The sequence below is a fragment of the Callospermophilus lateralis genome, chromosome 7 (genome assembly GCF_048772815.1).
Source record: "Callospermophilus lateralis isolate mCalLat2 chromosome 7, mCalLat2.hap1, whole genome shotgun sequence".
In the NCBI taxonomy this organism is placed as follows: domain Eukaryota; kingdom Metazoa; phylum Chordata; class Mammalia; order Rodentia; family Sciuridae; genus Callospermophilus; species Callospermophilus lateralis.
The window spans coordinates 125387052-125407913 of record NC_135311.1 but is presented as its reverse complement, the minus strand read 5'-3'; the positions used below and the strand labels follow the sequence as shown (position 1 = coordinate 125407913).

General features: G+C 41.2%; 1 protein-coding gene across 2 annotated transcripts in view; it reads left to right on the top strand.

Moving 5' to 3' along the window:
• Positions 1-20862, top strand: part of Arid1a (AT-rich interaction domain 1A) — a 77404-nt gene that overhangs the window by 32524 nt on the left and 24018 nt on the right. For both annotated transcript variants that reach the window (XM_076860995.2, XM_076860993.2), the window contains exon 4: positions 1309-1425. In XM_076860995.2, coding sequence (XP_076717110.1) covers positions 1309-1425 — 117 coding nt within the window. The remainder of the gene's footprint in view (positions 1-1308; positions 1426-20862) is intronic.

Sequence of the window (20862 nt, the reverse complement as noted above, 5' to 3'; positions counted from 1 at the left end):
AAAAACTAATTAAACTCTGGGTAAACGTGCTAACTGGATTGATTGAACTAATAAAGGTATAACCTTTTTAACTACATAAAGACTTGTAGCTCTCCTTACTGATGAAGAAATAGGACAATGGAAAATTGCATAGACAGATAAGAAATTAAAGATAATGAGGCTGATTTTTTTTTAAACCAACATATCAGGGGCTGGGGATGTGGCTCAAGCGGTAGCGTGCTCACCTGGCATGCGTGCGGCCCGGGTTCGATCCTCAGCACCACGTACAAACAAAGATGTTGTGTATGCTGAAAACTAAAAAAAAAATAAATATTAAAAAAAAAAACAAACCAACATATCAGAATTTTACCCCCCAAATGATTTTGGTCTTTTTTTCCAAAATAGTCTCTTTTAGAAGCTGTATTATAATTCATTTCAGCTGCCATTTCATTCTTTCTTTACTCAAAAGTATTTTGAACCCCTTCCTTTGAAATTTCCATCAGAGAGAGCTGCTGTCACATTCTTTAGAATACTCTCACTGGTGGCAGATCTTTTTCTTTGTTTTTGATGATACTGGGAATTGAACTTGGGGGCATTCTACTTCTGAGCCACATCCCCAGACGTCCGCCGCCCCCTTTTTTAATGAGACAAGGTCTTGCTAAGTTGCTAAGGCTGGCTTCAAACTTGCAGTCCTCCTTACTCAGCCTCCTGTGTCACTGGGATTATAGGCTTGTGTTGTCATGGCTGGCTACAAATCTTATTTTTTGAGAGTAGACTAGATTTAAGGAAATAGCAAATACTCAGTTCAAGCTGTGTCTGGTGAAAAAGATATAGATAATGAAGCCTAAAAATAGTTTTATAAAGCCAAAAGAGTAGGAATGACTGATGACAGCTTCATTAAAGATCTTGTGCATTGGTGGCATCATTGGAATAAATCTCTTACTCCAAAGTGATTACTTTCAAGGAAGCAGTACTTATTTAATGCAGAGGTTGTGGCATGAGTTTTTGTTCATTTTAAAATTAACAGCTCTCATTGCTTAACAAAGTATAACTTAGATTTAGCCAGACTTTATCATTTAACTCCAAGAAGCAGTTCCTGTGGGTAGAAATAAATGGGTGACAGTTCCATCAGAAAGAGTTCACTGTTGACATAAAACTTAAGCACAAAGGCTTGGATTTTTTTTCTGCCTTTAAATAATATTGTTTACAATTGTGCCTTATCTCCCACCCAGTTCTCCTGTGTTAAAAGTCCCATCCGCCTTTCACCATGAAGTAAGCTTGCCTGGTTTATCAATACCAGGCCTTCACATCTTGTTGTTCTTCTTTTAGGAGCTTTCTCAAGATTCTTTTGGGTCTCAGGCATCCTCAGCCCCCTCAATGACCTCCAGTAAGGGAGGGCAAGAAGATATGAACCTGAGTCTTCAGTCAAGACCCTCCAGCTTGCCTGTGAGTATTTCTGCCACCTTAGAAAGAGGAAACCAATGAAAACCAGTTTCTGGTTGAATGTTTTGGTGATAAATGTCTAAACAAATGATAAGCCATTTTTTGAATTCATGTTCAAAATTCATGTCTGTCCTATCTGCTGCTCAGGGAATAGGTTTGCAATCTGTTTTTGTTTTTGGTTTTTTAAGATTTGGGGCTTTTAGAGATAAACATGAATGGCAGAGAAGATGGAGATGTTAGAAGCACTTTCTGCTCTCCATCAAAATTGGAAAAAAAAATCTCCATTTTTTGACCTTACTGTTGAGCACACACTTTTTATGTTTTTGGCTTAGTATTACCGAGATGGGATCCTGGGGTACATTCAAGCTTGCATTATCACATTGAGCACGGGTGAAATGAAAGTAGTTTATGATGGAGGTTTTATGTGAATGGGTGCTTTTTGCCTAGTACAGTGCTTGGTGCCCTGGTGTTTGATTATGGAATCAGGAGCTTAATTATGGAATAGATTGATCATATCCTGAGAAAGCAGTGTAGTTTGTTGATGGAGAGCTTGGGCTCTGAGCCAGAATACTTAAGTCTGCATCTTGATTTACCACTAACTCTGTAGCGTGTAGCTTAGGGCAAGTCACCTTTCTGTGTCTTAGTTTTCACATCTGTAAAATGAACCTAAAGTACCCACCTTGTGGGGGTGCTAATTAACATTAAGTAGGCTAATAGAAGAGAGCTTTGTGTGGTAGACACTCATAAATGCCAGCCATTATAATCATCTCAGAGGGCACAGGGACTGCTTGATACCCAAAAGGCAGTTAGCACCAAATAAAATACATCGAGACTAGTTGTGGGAACATATTACTTCTGCCACTGCACAGGGACAAAAAAGTCTCATCCTCTGAAAGTTAATTGTAGGGCACAGAAATAAAGTGGGCTACTCCAAAATCTAGTAAGTGGGTAGATAGCACACCTTCCATTATAAGCTCAGCTTCAATTAAGCAATGACATTTAGCCACACAGGCCCAGATAAAAGTCTTTTGAAATTTTGATTTTACTTAGATTTACAACCTGTCTCTAGACCTGACTTGGGAGAAGATGGTTTCTGTATCTTTAAAAAATAGATACAAGGAAGGAACTCTCTTCATAATGAACCCTCCCATGGCTTCCCCTGAAGACCTTTGAGATACAACTTTAGTAGGGCAAGGTTTGCAGAGCTTCTCAGTGCAAGCTTTCAAGGCCAGGATGGAGAGACATTGTCAGGATGGGACTTCTACTGATGACTTTCTCAACTGAGAAATTGGGGGAGGAAGTGTCTGAATAAAGTGATCACTCTTTGTTCCCTTCTCATTAGTGTCTGTTGCAATCCTTTTCTGCATCCTGAACTTCACTGGAATGTGCTTTTTAACCTGATTCAGTCAGAAATGTGTAACTACTCCCTCATCATCTGTGGTCTGTGGCTAAATCTGGGTGGTGTGCTATTGTGGCAAGATCCCAAATCAGTGGATTTCTTTCAGTGCTGTAAGTTGTTCCCCTTTAAAAAGCTGCTTCTTACTTCAATGACCTTTTGATAAAAATGTATTTAGCGTTATTTAGTGTTTTTTTTTTTAATATTATTTAGTTCTGAGAAAGTTCATATACAGACATGCTCTGTGTTTGTGTGTGTTTACGTGCGTGCGTGTGTGTGTGTGTGTGTGTGTGTGTTTGTGTACTCGGAATTGAACCTAGGGGCTCTTTAGCATTAAGCCACATTCCAAGCCCTATCTATCTATCTATCTATCTATCTATCTTTCTTTCTTTCTCTCTCTCTCTCTCTATTTATGTTGTAGATGGACAATAATACCGTTGTTTTATTTATTTATTTATTTATATGTATGTATGTAAAGTGCTGAGTATTGAACCCAGTGCCTCACACATGCTAGGCAAAGGGCTCCCCTGCCAACTCAGCCCACTATTTTTTGAGACAGTGTCTTGCTAAGATACTGAGGCTCTTGTTAAGTTGCTGAGGCTGTCCTAGAACTTGGAATCCTGCCTTAGCTGCAGAGTCCCTGGGATTATAGGTGTGTATCACCAAGCCTCATGCTATGCTTGTGTTCTAAGGGTTGGGAATTCAAGAGCTTCTGATTTGACCTACTGAATACTGAAGTGAAGATGTTGGCAGCCTTTTAAGCTCAGGGGAGGATTGTTCTTGGAAAGCCCCAAAATAGGCAATATTACCAAGTTTAGGCTCTATGGTTGACCATGTGCAAAGTGAGCTGCCTGGGTTATTGGCATCTTTCTTGTTTGTTTGTTTCCGTGCTAAGGATCAAACCCAGTGCCTCACACATGATAGGCAACTGCTCTGCCACTGAGCTACAGCCCTAGTCCTGGCATCTTGTATTTTTAATTACTTTTTATCCTTCTGCTACTTGGACCAGAAAACAAGAGATGGTTATTCTTTGAAATTTTGGTTTGGTGGCAGATTTGTCTAGTCAGGCTAGGAAGCAATCACATCTGAAGAAATGAGAAGTCAGATTCCTCACAAGGCCCTTTTCTTTCTTTCTTTCTTTTTTTTTTTTTTTAATATTTATTTTTTTAGTTCTCTGCGGACACAACATCTTTGTTTGTATGTGGTGCTGAGGATCGAACCTGGGCTGCACGCATGCCAGGCGAGCGCGCTACTGCTTGAGCCACATCCCCAGCCCCCCTTTTCTTTTTTAACCAGTTGTTTTAAAGGATTCCCAGGCTTGGCAGTACATTCCTTCACTAAGTAAGGCCTTAGGAGGCACCTCTCTGAATTTGGCTGCCATGCAGATGCTAGTCTGACTATATAACCCCTTTAGTTGCTGTTGTCCTTAATATTTTATCTTTGCAGTACTGGGGATTGAACAAAGGAATACACTGTACCACTGATCTATATCCCCAGCCCTTTGTATTTTTTATTTTGAGGCAGAGTTTCACTAAGTTGCCCAGATTGGCTTTGAACTTGTAGTTCTGCCTTTGCCCCTTGAGTAGCTGGGATTGCAAGCGCACGTCTGGCTCATGTTTGTCACCACCCTTACTCTTTCAGCATACTTGCTTGGCTCTAAAGGCATTAAAACCCATAAGTAACTGTATCTGATTACCTAGGCATCAGAAGCAAAGATTTCTCCCACCATTTTCTGGTTTAGTAGGTCTAGAATAGCCTGAAAATGTGCATTTCTATCAAGTACTTCCATTCCGATGGCAGAACCAGGGAAGGCACTGTGAGAATCTCTACTTTGACTTTTTTTCCACTTTGCTTGCAGCTTTCTCTGTCAGGCCTCGTGTTTTCTCCACTTTCAGACTTTTGCATATACTCTTCTATTTGCCTCATACTTTCTCTTGCCTTTCCCCCCACCTCTTCCTGTTCATCTCTCAATCTATATCTCTCTTTTTATTTATTTATTTTTTTTGCACAAGGGATTGAACCCAGGGTTGCTTAACCACTGGTCACATTTCCAACCCTTTTTATTTCTTACTTTGAGACAAGGTCTTGCTAATTGCTGGGACTTGCCTTGAACTTGGTGATCCTCCTGCCTTAGCCTCCTATAATCCCAGTGATTATAGACATGTGCCACTGTGCCAGCCTCAGTCTATATCCTAAAGATAATTTCCTCTGAACATTCTTCCTAATCAAACTTCAAGATTCAACTTAAGGGCTGGGGCTGGGGCTCAGTGGTAGAGTACTTCCCTCGAATGGGTGAGGCACTGGTTCTGATCCTCAGCACCACATAAAAATAAGTAAAGATATTGTGTCCATCTACAACTAAAAACAAAATTAAAAAAGATTCAACTTAAGTAACTTTTGTGTTGACTTCACTGAGTAAGTCTGTTTTAACTTTGAAAGCTCTGCAATATTTAAGAGAAGCGGGTATAAAGAACAATTCGATGTCTGAATATTTATCTTTAGAAACCAAATTACACTAACACAGTAGGCAAAAACTTATATACCCCTCTGGGATCACTTCTCTTTTCCTTTACCCAGGGAAGTACTATCCAACTTTTAAATTTTTTAAAATTTCATGTTGACAGAGCATTTTACTAAAACCCCTATTTACTTAAATGGCAAGCTTCTGGAGGGCAGACACTGTGTTGTTCTTGCTGTCCCCAACATCCATTACAGGACCAGTGGTTGTATACCATGGCTGCATGTTAGGATTACTGTAGGTAATTATCTTCAAAAATGAATGCCAGCCAGGCCCAGTGGCGCACACCTATGATCCCAGTGATTCGGGAGGCTGAAGCAGGAAAATTGCAAGTTCAAAGCCAGTCTCAGGAATTTGGTGAGGCCTTACTTAGCAAGACCCTGTCTTAAAAAATAAAAAGAGTTGGGGCTGGGGTTGTGGCTCAGAGGTAGAGCGCTCGCCTAGCACATGTGAGGCCCTGGGTTCGATCCTCAGCACCACATAAAAATAGAATAAAAAAATTGTGTCCATCTACAACTAAAAAATAAATATTTAAAAAATAAAAAGAGTTGGGGTTGTAATTTGGTGGTAAAGTGCCCCTGGGTTTAATCCTTAGTACCCAAACAAACAAAAACTAATGCTAGCTAGGTATGGTGGCCCATACTTGTAATCTCGGCTACTGAGGAGACTTAAAGCAGGAGGATTCCAAGTTTGAGATAGCCTAAGCAACTTAGCAATACCCTGTCCTAAAATTAAAAGGGCTGGGGACATAGCTCGGTGGTAGAGTGCTTGCCTAGCATTTGTAATGGATCCAATCCCCAGTACTGCCCAAACAAGCTACAGCAAAAAGAAAATGTCTAGGTTTCACAGAGTTCTGATTTGCTTTGATGTAGGGTGGGGCATAGTTAGAAGCTATCCCAAATGACTCTAATTTGCAGCCCAGGTGTAGAGATCCACTACTCCAGATACTCGTTGCCATTGCAGTGCCTGGCATATAGTAGGCTCCCACTCATTGGACAAGTGAATCTGAGCAGTGTCCATAATGTTGCTTATCTGGCAAGAGTGTGTTTGACGGGGCTTGATCATGTAGTACCAGGTTGTTGTTTCCTCTGCTAAGGCAAGATAGGCATCACAGATTGTTATGGGAAGACCCAAAGTCTATCTCAGAGGATAGATTATTTGTACTGACTGACAGTGGCCTTAGGAGATGAGTTTGGGGTTTGTCATCCATCTTATAAAATGTCTACAACCTCACTTTATATTAAGAAGATTTTTGTAAGGTATGAGTGACCAAATCTCTGGATGTTTCATTAAGATCTTTAATTTTCTTCATTTGGAAGCCATATCTTTGAGGAACTCATCCTGAAAATTGGTATCTGACTTTGGATTATAATCGTTTTTGAGAATTTGGATTTATATCTTTAAAAGCTTTTGTTTGTTTACTTATGGTATCAGGGATTGAATCCAGGGGTGCTTAATCCAGTGGTAGAGTACTTCCCTCTACCACATCCACATCCCCAGCCCTTTTTTTGTGTATGTGCTGTGGATTGAACCCAGAGCCTTGTACATGTGAGGCAAGCACTCTACCAACAACTGAGCTATATCCCCAGCCCCTTTTTTTATGTTTTATTAGAAATAGGGGCTAAGTGAGTTGCTTAGAGGCTCCCTGAATTGCTGAGGCTGGGTTTGAACTCACAATCTTCCTGCCTCAGCCTCCCAAGATTCTGGGATTATAGGCAGGAGCCACTGCACCCTGCTTAAAAATTTCTGTTTAAGTAATTCGACCAAGTGTATGTGGTTCCCTGGAATAATGCATGCCTAATGCATCCCTAATTTTCCTTACTGAGGCAGTTTTCTAAGTTTTACATTTAGCTTTGTAAGTATACCTGAGATAACCCCCCATCTTTTTATTTTTTATGGTGCTGGGGATCAAATCCTGGACCCTGCACGTGGTAGAAAAAGGGTTCTACCATTGAGCTACACCCTCTAATCATGTACTTGGGATTGACTGGTAGAACATGGATACAGGATTTAAAACCCACATCTGAAGACTGCTTTTCAGATTTTAGCATGCATTAAGCATGATCTGGAAAGTATTTAAAACACAGATTACTGAGATCTACCTGAGACATTCTGGTTTAGTAGACGTGAAGTAGACCCCAAGAATTTCCATTTCTCCAGTGGACTTATACTGCTAGTTCAAAAGATCCCAGTTGGAATAACACTAAGGTAGGAATTCTTGGAAAGGGAAGGAAAAAATTTATTAGCCTAGAAGGCACAGTACTAATCTATACTATTGTTTGACTCTTGGGAAATCGGGAAGGGCAGGCTTGTGAGTTGAAAATGATGGGGGAAAAAGAGTCTTGGAAGAAATGAGACTGCTTTCTAGCTGTAGCCTCAAAGCTGTTTGTTCCTGGGTTAAGACAGCCCTTGCACTGCCAGTGCCACCCTGGAAGTACTCCTCAGCTTGTGGTGCCCATCACTGGATTCTAGTAGTGGGGCCACACACAGACACAAAATCATAGTCTACCTCAGAAATTGTTTTGAATCTGGTTTTCCCTGTCCTTCCCCACTGCTTGCTACCTCTCACCTGGTAGCTTATCATAGGCTCCTGGCTATTCTTTTTCTCTACCTTTTTACTTTCAAGTTTGTGGTCAACATAATCATCCCGGGGGTGGGGGGAAAACCATGACTGACCAAGTTTTCTGACTGCTTTGAAACCTCTGGATACCAGTTGTCTATAGGCTTAGGTTCAGACATGATAATATACAATTTCCTTTGTGATCTGGAAGATGAGAATATTAAAGAAAAAAAATGTAGGTAAATTCTCCAGCCCTAGAGTAAAACCTGCCACTCTGGCAAATAGTCATTAGAGACAGAGCCTGGACATGGTTGATTTCTTAAATCATTTGTACTCTTAGTTCTATAAGTATGAATATGACATGTATTCTGTCTTCAAGGTTCCTTCTCTGTTTCATTAGTGTAGTGCTGTCAAGAGTTTTGTGATGTCAGTGATCCATTCATATCTAAATAGTTGAGGAAAAACATCATGAATATGATCTAGATGGTTGTATTTGAGTAGTTAGAAAGGAAAAATTCAGTTTGATCAGAGGAAAGGCAGGGATGGGGATGGGGTGCAGTGCAGATATTTGGGGGCTGGTCAGTGACAGAAGGAAAGCTAGATTACAATGGTTCAGACCTTGGTGGGCTAAGTAAACTATTTGGAGCTGACATTACAGGCCTGTAGAGGATATTTTGCAAAAATGATCCATTGGCATATATTACGATTTGAAAAGGGGAGAGTATGAAAGCAAGGGAATAAGTTAAAGTGTTAAACTAATTCTGGCAAAAGATGTAGAATTCTAGCTGAGTGCAGTGGCACACAACTGTAATCTCAGCATCTTGGGAGGCTGAGACAGGAGAATGGCAGGTTTGAGGCCAGCCCCAGCAAGTTAGCAAGGCCCTAAGCAACTTAGGGAGACCCTGTCTCAAAATAAAAGGACTGGGTATGTCGCTCAGTGGTAAAACACGTCTGGGTTCAATCCCCAGTTCCAAAGGGAAAAAAAAGTATGGAGTTCTGATTATCTCATTTGCATAGCCATTTAGTTCCACATGTGAGCATACATGTAGGAAAGAATCTATAGAACTGAGAATAAGTGGATTCTACTGGGTGAATGGTTTAATGATTTTGATTGACTGGTTTAGGGTGGGTAATAGAAAAAAAAAATCTCATTGACAGAAATAGATTAATAAGGAAAACTAATTTTTGAGCAGACTTTAATATTTTTTAGTTATAGGTGGACACAGTATTTTTATTTTATTTTATGTAGTGCTGAGGATCAAACCCAGGGCCTCACCCTAGCATGGGTGTTTGATCACCACATGATGATCATCATCATGTGTTTGATCACCACACTCTACCCCTGAGCCACAACCCCAATGCAGAAGTTCCTATTTTATGTTGTGGAACATGGTATAATTAGATGTCTAAAAATAAACTGCTTAGTTACTAGTAAGAAATGAAAGAGTTAAAACTTAGGGAATAGTTGAGTCTGGATAGAGTTGCAGGGTTGTCTGTGTGTGGTAGTTAATAGTTAAACCATGGACTGAAGTAGACCTCAGAGGCTGCAATTGGAGTATGGAGAGAGGAGCCAGATGGAGCCCTGCACAATGCCTGCAGTCACCAGGTGGAAGCAGCCAACAGAGTTAGAGAGATCGGCAGAAGACCAGGATTGTGTGATATTTCTGGAAGCAAGGGGAAGAGGGAAAAAATGGTCCATATCAAATTTATATTTCAAGTATTATATTTTGTGGCACAGCCTGTTAATTCCAGCTGCTGGGGAAGCTGAGGCAGGAGGATCACAAGTTTAAGACCAGCCTTGGCTACTTAAAGCCTGTCTAATAATTTTAAAAATTAAATTATTATGCATCTTGGTGATACAGTGCTTGCTAGCATGCACAAAGGCTCTGGGTTCTATCCCCAGTGTTCCCCGCCCCCCTAAAAAATAAATCAAGGAAAACAGACAGTGAATTTATCATGAAGCATTTTTTATCGGGATCCTTTTTACATAGGGAAATGGCCTGGTTTCTAAGGGCAAAAGAAAAGGAAATATAAGTTTGGTTTAGAGACAGGGTTTTGTTGAGCAGCTTAGGGCCTCACCTCCTGAGCCACTGGGGTTACAGGCATGTGCCACCACACCTGGCTTATTTTTCTTATTTTGAGACAGGATCTCAATAGGTTGCTTACAGCCTTCTAAGTTGTTATGGATTTTCTTATTTTTCCTATAAATTTTTGGTTCTTTTCCCTTCGTTTTTAAGAGTCCCATATGTTAAGTTGTTGGGGCTGTCTTTAAACTCATGATCCTCCTGCCTCAGCCTCCTGAGCTGCTGGGATTATAGGCATGTGCCACTGCACCCAGCTTCCAAGCCATTCTTTAGCTGTCACTTAAAGTAATAACTATTAATACTCATGTTTTACTTCTATGATGGATTGCAGTGGTCTGGAAAGAGGAAGTGGGTGGGAGCTATGCTGTTCCTATAGAATCTAGTAGGAGTAAAGCCAGGAAAGGAGCTATAGACACCAGTGATCCTGGAAGGACAGGAATTAAAATGTACTGAGCAACCACTCCTATTTTACTATAAGAAAACCAAGGCTTAAAATCAGGATTTGAATCTAGCTCTTATATATCAAGTGAAATATTTCCTCTTGGATGCCACCAAGTATAAAGCCTTGGTCAGTCTGATCTTCTGTACATTTTTAGACTAAAGCCTCAACTCTTTACCATTTAACATTTACTAAACTTAACCTAAAGTAAGGAATATGAATGGATTTCCATTTCACTTTTGTTTTCCCAGACCCCTTGGTGATGAAGACACAGGTGAGACGTGTATGTGAGGGATATGGGTATTGGCTAAACCTGCAGAAAGGAGGGTTTGACCAGACCTGTAGGATCTTCTTGAAAGATTGTGAGGGAATTGCCTCAAACAGTGGAATGTTGAATAGAGTGGTTCTTTGGCTCTCCCATGTTAGATGGGACCAAGCCCTATTCTGTAGGCCTTTCTTCTAGTTAGCCTATTGGGTTAATGCTTATTTTAATTAGATTACATTTTGAACAGCAAGGATCTATCTTGTCAGTCTTATAAGTGACAAATGTTATTTCAATATAATTTTTGGTTTGCATTTGTATGATTATAAGTGAGGTAGAAAATGTACTTACAGAGGCTGGGGATGTGGCTCAAGCGGTAGCGAGCTCGCCTGGCATGCATGCGGCCTGGGTTCGATCCTCAGCACCACATACAAAGATGTTGTGTCTGCCGAAAAACTAAAAAATAAATATTAAAAAATTCTAAAAAAAAAAAAAAAAAGAAAAGAAAAGAAAATACTTACCTATTTAGAAGCAATTATCTAATGTTTGATGAATGGTCTGTTATGGATTTTCTTATTTTTCTATAAATTTTTGGTTCTTTTCCCTTTGTTTTTAAGAGTCCCGTATGTTAAGAAAATATCAGTGAACTTTATGATATGTTTAAATGTTTTCTCCCAGCTTCCCAGTGGTCTTTTCATTTTGTTGGTGGTGCTTTCCCATGCTTTTTTACAATTGTTTTATGTCATCAGATTTATCATCTTTCCATTTATTATCTATGAATTTTATGTCATATTTAGAAAATCTTCTTTTTCACTAAAGTTAAAGAGAAATAAGTCTGTTTTCCTTTAGTACTTGTATGGTCTTGTCATTTTACATTTAAAACTCTGAACCATTTAAAATGTGTTCTTGGGTATGAACCCAGTTTTATCTTTTTTCCAAATGACTACTTAGCTGTCAAAGAACATTTATTAAAACCTTGATTCCCCTCCCTGCCCCCAAATGTGATCTATCATCCAGCAACACTAACATCACCTGGTATCTTGCTAGAAATGCAGATTCTCAGGCCCCGTTCTACCTCTTTTGACTCTAACTCTGTAAACAATATGTCTGAGTGATTTATCATAATGGTTTAGAAGCTAAGAGTAAGGGGCCCGGGATGTGGCTCAAGCGGTTGTGTGCTCGCCTGGCATGCGTGTGGCCTGGGTTCGATCCTCAGCACCACATACAAACAAGATGTTGTGTCCACCGAGAACTAAAAAATAAATATTAAAAAAAAATTCTCTCTCTCTCTCTCTTTAAAAAAAAAAAAAAAAAAAAAAAGCTAAGAATAAGATTTTCAAAGGAAATACCAAGCTGGGAACTTTGTGATACAATACATTTTACTAACCTTGTCTAGTAAATTTTAAAGACTCTTTGGTTGTAGGAGAATATCACCAGGGTTTTTTTTATTTTTTTTCATTGTTTGTTTTTCTTTGTTGGTGATACTGGGAACTGGACCCAGGGGCCCTGTAGCACTGAGCTAAGTTTTCAGCCCTTTTATTTATTTATTTATTTCGAAACAAGATCTAATTTTCCCAGGCTTAGCCTCAAATTTGCAGGCTTTCTGCCTCAGCTTCCCAAGTCACTGGAAATACAGGCATATGCCATCGATCCTAGCTCGTCATCAGTTTTTTGTGGGTACCTCTGGGACCCTGGCTCCTTGTGTCTACAGTCAGTCCAGAGTCCACAGTGAGGCCATCCACAGCTCCCAATGCACCTCTGCAGCCTCATCTCTGGCCACTCAGTTATACTTAAACCTTTTCCTTTCTGCTATTGTCCTTTTGCTTAAGATATTTGTGTGTATCTGTTTTTAATGTCCTGTATATTTCTACTTTGGCTTCAAAACCCATCTGAGGGGCTGGGGATGTGGCTCAAGCGGTAGCGCGCTCACCTGGCATGCGTGCGGCCCGGGTTCGATCCTCAGCACCACATACAAACAAAGATGTTGTGTCCGCTGAAAACTAAAAAATAAAAAAAACCCCATCTGAAATATCTTTTCTGGGGCTCCGGCCTCATTTTCTTCCTGTGGGCCCAAATTATGCTGGTACCTCTGCTTGAGCACTCAAAATTGTATCTGACACCTGTGTTGAATGGCCTCTAGATTCTTGCCTCCTGACTGACTTTGAGGGGCAGCTTTTTGTTGTGTGGGTTCATTGGGGAGGAGTGAAAAATCCTGTGAAGGCTTAAAAAATTGGAACATTCAAAGGATTATAATCTTATACTATTTCCATTCCCTTTTGTCCATTTCATGATAGGAGAGAGGGCCAATAGTTCTTGCCTAGGGATTTGATGGTGTGTTTTCTAAGAGATGACAGAAATGCCACTAGCAATTATGGTAACCAGAGAAGCTAAGTGTTCAGAGGTTGGTAACCTATTTTCTTTTCATCTGACCATGTGTCTGTACTTGTTCCCCTTGAATTGTAGCCCAGGTGCTCTCACAGTCTTGAAAAGGAAATCCCTACCCTCTCTGTCACATCTGCGCAGAATGCTCAGAGCAGTGTACCCTGTGCATGTAGCTGTCCTTCTTTAGAACCCTCGTTCTCCAGCAGGGCTGGCCAATCCGCTTCTCCATCTTAGTCACGCTGTTCCAGCCCTGATACTGCCTGGTGCCTGCTGGAGCCTCTGCTGCTTGCAGCAGATTATTGTATGCTTGTTCCTGGGCCCATTTCCTGTTTCTATTCTAGTCACTGGTGGCTCAGCTCTGCTTCCTGCTTGTGTGTCTCACACAGATTCCTCTTGCTGGAACCTTTTGTTTTATTTGCAACAACCACCGTCTGAAAAGCAGCTGAGCCTTACCTCTAATATGATGGTTCCTATACTCCATCATTCCTACAGAAGAGTGGGGGAAAATACCCTATCACATCAAACATACCACTTGAATTTGACCTTGTTTTCATTTTGTCCCTAGATTGCTACAGGAAGCTGTAGACCAGAGATTGGTATAAGAAGTCAAGCCAAACATATCTTCACTCATTAGCCACACACTATTGTCAGTAGTGGGGCTCTCTAGTTTTTTGGCACCTGGAGTTGATGAGCATGTTTGCTACTGCTAAGGAAGATACGTGGTCTCTTATGTAGCCCAAGCCTCCCTGAAGTCCAGATGATACTTATTTTGTGTTGGGCAGGTAATGCCACCTTCAGCAGAATAACAGTCTATAGAAGAACATGGGGATGGAAAAGAAAGCATGTGCTGACTCAACCTTCCGTCCTGTATGAGCAACTCAACTTCTGTGCCTCCTCCTGTCAGCTTAAAGTGGGAGTGAGAAAGTGCAGGGAACTTATAAAAAGGGAAGAAGTGAAGGAGGTTGTCCTGGAAAAATGTATTTAAAAGCCTAAAGTTTACTCTCCCCTTGCCCATTTCCCCAAGGAAAGCATTGCTTTGTGAACCAATCTGTTCTCTTTCCTTCCAGGAATGGAACCCAAATCTGATGTAGATTTGACCCACAGAGGTATTCCTACCTCTCTGAGCTATCAGATTGAGTGTTCTCAAGTCATACCCCTAAATCAGTGATCCTGGGGAAAGATCCTTTAGGGGAAAAAAGAGAGAGAGAGTTGTCATGGTGGCGCATACCTATAATCCCAGAGACTCAGGAAGCTGAGGCAGGAGAGTTACAATTTTGAGACTAGCCTGGGCAACTTAGACGCTGGCTCAAAACAAAGTAGAAAGAACTGGGAATGTAGCTCAGTGCTTGCCCTGGGTTCGATCCTCAATGTAGAGAGATAGACTTTGCCTATTCTCTTTTCTTTAGAGAAAGTGAAGAAGGAGTTGTGGAGGGATGTATGATTGTGATTTCTGGTTGGGGTTGTGGCTCAGTGGTAGAGCACTTGCCTAACATGTATGAGGAACTGGGTTTGTTCCTCAGTACCACATAAAAAATAAATAAATAAAATAAAGGTATTGTGTCCATTGACTATTTTAAAATATATATTAATTGTGATTTCTGGGCTAAGTAAATAGTGCTATAGCTTCTGGGTTTAGGTATATTCTCCAGGAAAATACAAGAAGCATTTCCTCTAGAAAGAAGAATTCTTCAAAAAGTAGGATATTCTGAAGTTAGTCAACATATGGGTAAACTCAGTTGCCTTAGTGACAATGGCTTACCTGTACCCATTTTCTCCTTCTCTTTTCCTCTCCTGTTGGTGGTGCTTTTATAACTTTCTGAGAGCCAATTAGGTGACCCCAGAGATGAATATTCCCTGGTTTCTGTTGTCCTGCTTCAAAAAGACTAACCAGAATCAGGGTTGGGGCTGAGGCTCAGTGGCAGAGCACTTACCTAAGATGTATGGGGCACTGGGTTTGATCCTTAGCACCTCATAAAAACAAAATAAGACTAACCAGAATCAGAAAACCAGCCCCAGATGTGTGCTTACAAAGCTGGTTTTTGGTTCATCCTTGGAAGATTAGGGGCTCCTAAACCAAGCTGATAATACATTCCAATCTACCAGAGGAGGAGGACTTAATATTGTGTATGTTAGCATAACTAATAAATCAACTATAGGATTAATTCTGTTTCTAAGACTTTGGTGTTCTACCTGAGAGCTATGTTGAATTTGGATGTGTTCTGGTGCCGTCACTTTGGGAACTAATGCTTGGTCTCTTGAAACATCTACTTTTGTGGCCTGAAGCTGTTCTGTCTTTCCCACCTGGTATCAGCATGGAATTGGCTAGTATTATGACCTAATCACTGTTTACCTTGAAGTGGAGCCCTGCTCCAAGCCAGTAGCTTCCTTCCCATCTGACTTTCCCAAGGAAGCTGAGAAGCCTTGTTGATGATGGTAACTAGGGGTTAAAAGCTCAAGCTTGAGAATCAACAAACCTGTCCCTTAAGGCCAGCCTTGATGTGGGAGAAATACTGAATATTGTTTACTGAGATGAGTGGAAGTAATTTCCTGACATTTGGGGGAAGGTAAGAGTAAAAACAAGTTTCAAATAAAAAGAATCGGTATTCAGGGGAAGCATTATCAAGAACATTTGGATTTTCCCCCAGTGTCTTCTACTTTTATTTCATACACACACACACACACACACACACACACAACTTTTAATTAATTAATTTTGGTACCAGGGACTGTTAACCACTGAGCCACATCCCCATATTCACTCAATTATTTGCTTAGGGGCTGCTGAGTTGCTAAGACTGGCTTTGAACTCAGATCTTCTGCCTCAGTTCATGGAATTACTGGCATGCACTACCACACCTGTCTTTAAATTCTGAATAACAGAGCCTAGAGACCATTAGCCACCTCATTCTAAGTTATGTTCAGCACATAACTTGCCTTCCCCAATTACCCTTGCTTGCTTTCTGGTTGTTAGAATTTTCTTTTTCCTTTTCCAAGTTTCAGGGATTGAATCCAGGTTCTCAAACATACTAGGCAAACACTCTACCACCGAGCTACACCCCCTTTTTATTGCTCATTCGCCCAGGTTGGCCTTGAACTTTCAATCTTCCTGCCCCAGCCTCCCAAGTAGCTGGGACTGTGGAACTACAGTTCTGAGGCAGCCAGGCTTGCCACAGAGAGCAGAGCCAGATGATGTGGAAGTCTAAGGCAATACCTGCTCCCTATTATACTTCTTATACCTAGAACTCTGCTGGCTTTTCTATGTTCCTTTCCTTGCACTCAACCTTTTCCTGCCCTGCTTGTGCAAGTTCTAACATTACAGCTGATGATCTTTATCATGGCACAAGCTCTGTGTGGATGGCCTTCCTAACAGAGGATGCTTGACTTTAAGAAAGTAGGGGTTTCTTACTTCCTTGCTTTCTCTAGCTTTACAGTGTTCTTAATTCCTGCTGGGATTAGAACAACCCTATTCCATAAATATGCACTGCTCTAACTCAGGCCCAGCTCTGACCCAGTTTCATTTTTTCCCCCCTGATTTGAGTCTGTTAACTAGTGACCCTCAAAACACTCTGGACATTTTTGGGGTGTGTGTGTTGTGTTGGCTAATTTTGTTTTTGTGATGTTGGGGATTGAATTCGGGGTTTAAGCACTCTGAGCAAGCACTCTGCCTCTGAGCAACACCCCTAGCCCTAATGTATGTATATATTTTTTAAAATATATATTTTTTAGTTGTGTATGGACTCAATGCCTTTATTTGTTTTCATGTGGTGCTAGGATCAAACCCAGTGCCTCACACTTGAAAGGCAAGTACTCTGCCACTGAGCCAAAACCCCAGCCCTCCTAAAGTATATTTTTGACTTAAAGGGATGGTTAGAGACAAGATATTCCCCCTCTCGCTAAAGTAAGAAGCCTCTGGGAGGCAGTGTGCTTGTATAGGAGAGATGGTCAGTTAGCATGGTATACAGGCCTCATGGAGACTGACAAACCAGAGAAGCAGGGTTTCAATCAATTAGTGCCCCATGGGAATTCCAGGAACTTCTAAATTTTTTTAGAAGTTGGAAGCCTAGATTTTTTAAACATAAAATCTCTCAATTTAGCTAGAAATGGTGACACACACTTATAATCCCTGTGACTCCAAAGGCTGAAGTAGGAGGTTCGCAAGCTCAAGGCCAGCCTGGGCAAATTTATTGAGACCCTGTCTCAATAAAAACTAGCCAGGCATGATGGTGCATGTCTGTAATCCCAGCAGCTCGGGAAACTGAGGCAAGAGGATCACAAGTTCAAAGCCAGCCTCAGCAACTTGGTGAGGCCCTAAGCAATTTGGTGAGACCCTGTCTAAAAACATAAAAAAGGCTAAGGATATGGCTCAGTGAAATGTCCTGGCTTTAATTCCTGGTAACCAAAACAAAACAAAAAGACCTGGGGGTGTAGTTGTGTAGTTCAGTCTTAGAGCACCCCTGTGTTCAATCCCCAGTACCAACCCCAATACACACACACACACACACACACACACACACACACAAATCTGGTTATAAATAAAATCTCAGTTTTTTTATGGGTCTATATGGGGGGTGTTGGAGAGTAAATTAAAAGATTTCTCTGGGGCTTGGTTGGGGGTCTGTCTCTACAGCTTCTTGTGGACTGCCCCATGTAATTTTGGCTCATTCTGTTATGCATAACTCCCTTTGAGATAGTGCCTAGAATTTCCCCGAAGGTAGGGACAGCTGAGGGGAGCACCACCTCATCTCTATTGCCAGCTCTCATTGTTTAGTGTTTGTTTTATTGGTCGGGGAGCTGCTGGGGGATAGGGGAGATGTTGAGCAGAAGCACTCGATGTGATTAAACCTCCAACTGAGCAGATCTGTGGGAACAGAATATCGACCCTTGGAAAAATCAATCGCTGCTGCAGTGGCCAAGCTGCTGTTTGCAGGGCTCCCACCACAGGAATGTAAGCAGCCCAGCAGTCTTCCTTCTCCCCTTTCTTACCTCAGCAATGCCCTCAGCCTCCACCCCAAGAGTCAAACCTGTCTCAAGAGATTTGCTAAGGTGGGTTTGAACAGCAGGTTCTTGTTTTCTGACATTTATATTGAAATTTCTTCAGTGACACAGAACCCTGCCTCCCAATAGCCTTCTTTGGTACTGGGGATTGAACCCAGAGTCACTTAACTACTTAGTCACATCCTCAGTTCTTTTTTCTTTTTTTTTCAAATTTTGAGAAAGGGTCTTGGATAAGTTGCTGAGGCTGACTTTGACTTTTGCCTCGGCCTCCCAAGTTCCTGGGATTACTGGTGTGTGCCATTGTACCTGACTGCACTGCTGTAGTTCAAGCAACAGCCTTACCCCACTTGCCAAGGCCCATTTGGGATGTACTTGATGGCAGTGCCCAGAGTCTCTCCTTCAGTGTGGAGGTCTAGAGCGTGGACACCAGGATAGGATGGGAATGGAGATGCAGGGAAAGAGAAATGAAAGAGATTGGATCTAAGGATGATGTTTTGAGGAGATTATTCATTGAGCAACAGTTATCAAACATCTTGTCTTTTGTATGACTGGCATTTTTCTCTTCACTAATACCCTGATCTTTCCATAGTTCTGGAGGCTAGTAGGGAAAGGGGACAAACATAGCACAATGCCATTTGTTTTTTAACACCTATTCTAGGGCCAGGGGAGGTGGTACACACCTATAATCTCAGCAGCTCAGGAGGCTGAGGCAAGAGGATCACAAGTTCAAAGCCAGCCTCAGCAACTCAGTGAGACCCTGATTCTAAATAAAATACAAACAAGGACTAGAGATGTGGTGACTCAGTGATGAAGTGCCCCTAGGTTCCATCCTAGTACCAACAAAACAAAACACCTTGTCTAGCAAAGCCTCAAAGGAACTCTGGGCTTTGCCTGAGGGGTATGAGTTGGTGTGGTGAGCCAGGGAAGTTGTCCTGTAGCCTCTGCTAAAGCACATGCTTTAACAGAATGAAAATAACCAATTTTCTATGAGTGTGAAAGTTTCTGATTCCCCTGTTGCCCCCACAAAGCTTATCTATTTTTTTGAAACAAAGTTTTATTATGTTGTCCAGGCTGACCTCAAACTACTTGTGTCAAGCCATCCTTCTGCCTCAGCCTCAAGTTCCCAAGACTAAAATAAATATATAAATATATATAAAATATGTATAGTTGTCACACCTATAGTGTATCATTAAGCCTTTGGCCTTCCCCTCCTGTTCTATCCCTTGGTGACTGGGAAATCAGCCAACCTGATATATTCAGTTAAAGGAGAGCTCTGTTACCCTGTTGTTGGAGCATGTCTATGATCTGGGAACTGAAGCTTGCTTGGCTTTTGCCTCCAGAAAGGAGCCTTTACATTCCCCACCTTAGGGAATGGGGTCTAATTGTCTAATTGTCCAGCAGTTTGGAAGGGTTGCTGAGGAAGAAAGTATGAGTTTGAAATCACCTGAGGTAAGGCCAGGAATCTATTTATTTATTTTGTGTGGATTGAACTAGAGCATGCTAAGTAAGTACTCTACAACTGAGCTAGCCAGAGGCCAGGAATATCTTGACTTCTATCTGAGCCACACCCTTATGCTTAACAATAGGAATAGAATACATTCAGTTCTTTTTTGTTTGTTTGTTTGTTTGTTTTGGTGCTGAGATTGAACCCAGGGGCATTTCCACTGAGCTTTATCTGCAGCCCTTTTTATTTTTTATTTGGGACTGGGGCTGGCTAAGTTGCCTTGGGCCTTGCTAAATTGCTGAAACTGTCCTCAACTTGTTATTCTCCACACATTTGGTTTGAATCTCCAATAGAGACCAGACTTCTACCTTTATAGAAACGAATTTCCTAGTTCTAAGCCATCTTCTCCCTTCCCCTTCTTACATTAAGTACCTTTTTGAAAACCTGGGGTGGGGGCAGGATGTGCAAGACCCTGATTTGAATCCCATTACAGCAAAAGAATGAATGAAAGAAAACCCTTCACTGTACATTTAAGTTGAGAGGGTGATAAGTAAAATGGCTGATTTGAAATAAACCAGGAAAGTTCTAAGAAGAGTGGCTAGGAAAAAGGAAAACAAATAGCATTGTCGACTTGTAAAGAGTTGGGTTCTCTGGTTTAGGAACGTTACCTAATCTCTGAGCCTTCTTCTTGGTTAAAATGGGGGTAATACCCACATCAGAAGATAACTGTGCGAATTAAAGGTGAGTCAAACACTTACCTTATAGTTAAACATGTGATAGGCACATTCTTATCAATTCTGCTTCCTTGTAAAAGGGAAATATAAAGGAACTTGCTTTTTTAACTTCTTTACAACATCATTTAAATTTGGAGATTTGGTCTCTCAGAGCTTTCTTTATGAATTCTGACACATATAGGGAATTTTCTCTTAGAGGTGGGCCCCCTAAAAGCATTCTAGAGACAAAAAGTATCTGACCCTTCTCTGCTATACATTCCCCACCAGGCAGCCAGAAGGTACCAGGAAGAATGAACCATTATCCTCAGAACAATAGCCCATTGTAGAAAAAGAGAAGAGGGAGTTTGGTGGGGGGTCTCATCCTATGTGGTGGTTTCTAGGATACAAACCCAAGTTTTTGGAAACCTGGTGGGACCAGTAGCAGTTTCTGCTATTCCCAACAGTGGTGTCATTCAGGCAGGATGTGGTGCTTGGTCCTAAATGAAAAGGATAGGTGCCAGCCTCTGTTATCTTTTCTCCTTTCTTACCATGTGCTTCACTCCTGACCTAAAAGTATACCACCAGGAGTATGAGGCAGCCTGTTCTGTGTTTTGGTTCATTCTTGGTGTTTCAGCCAACACCAGCTA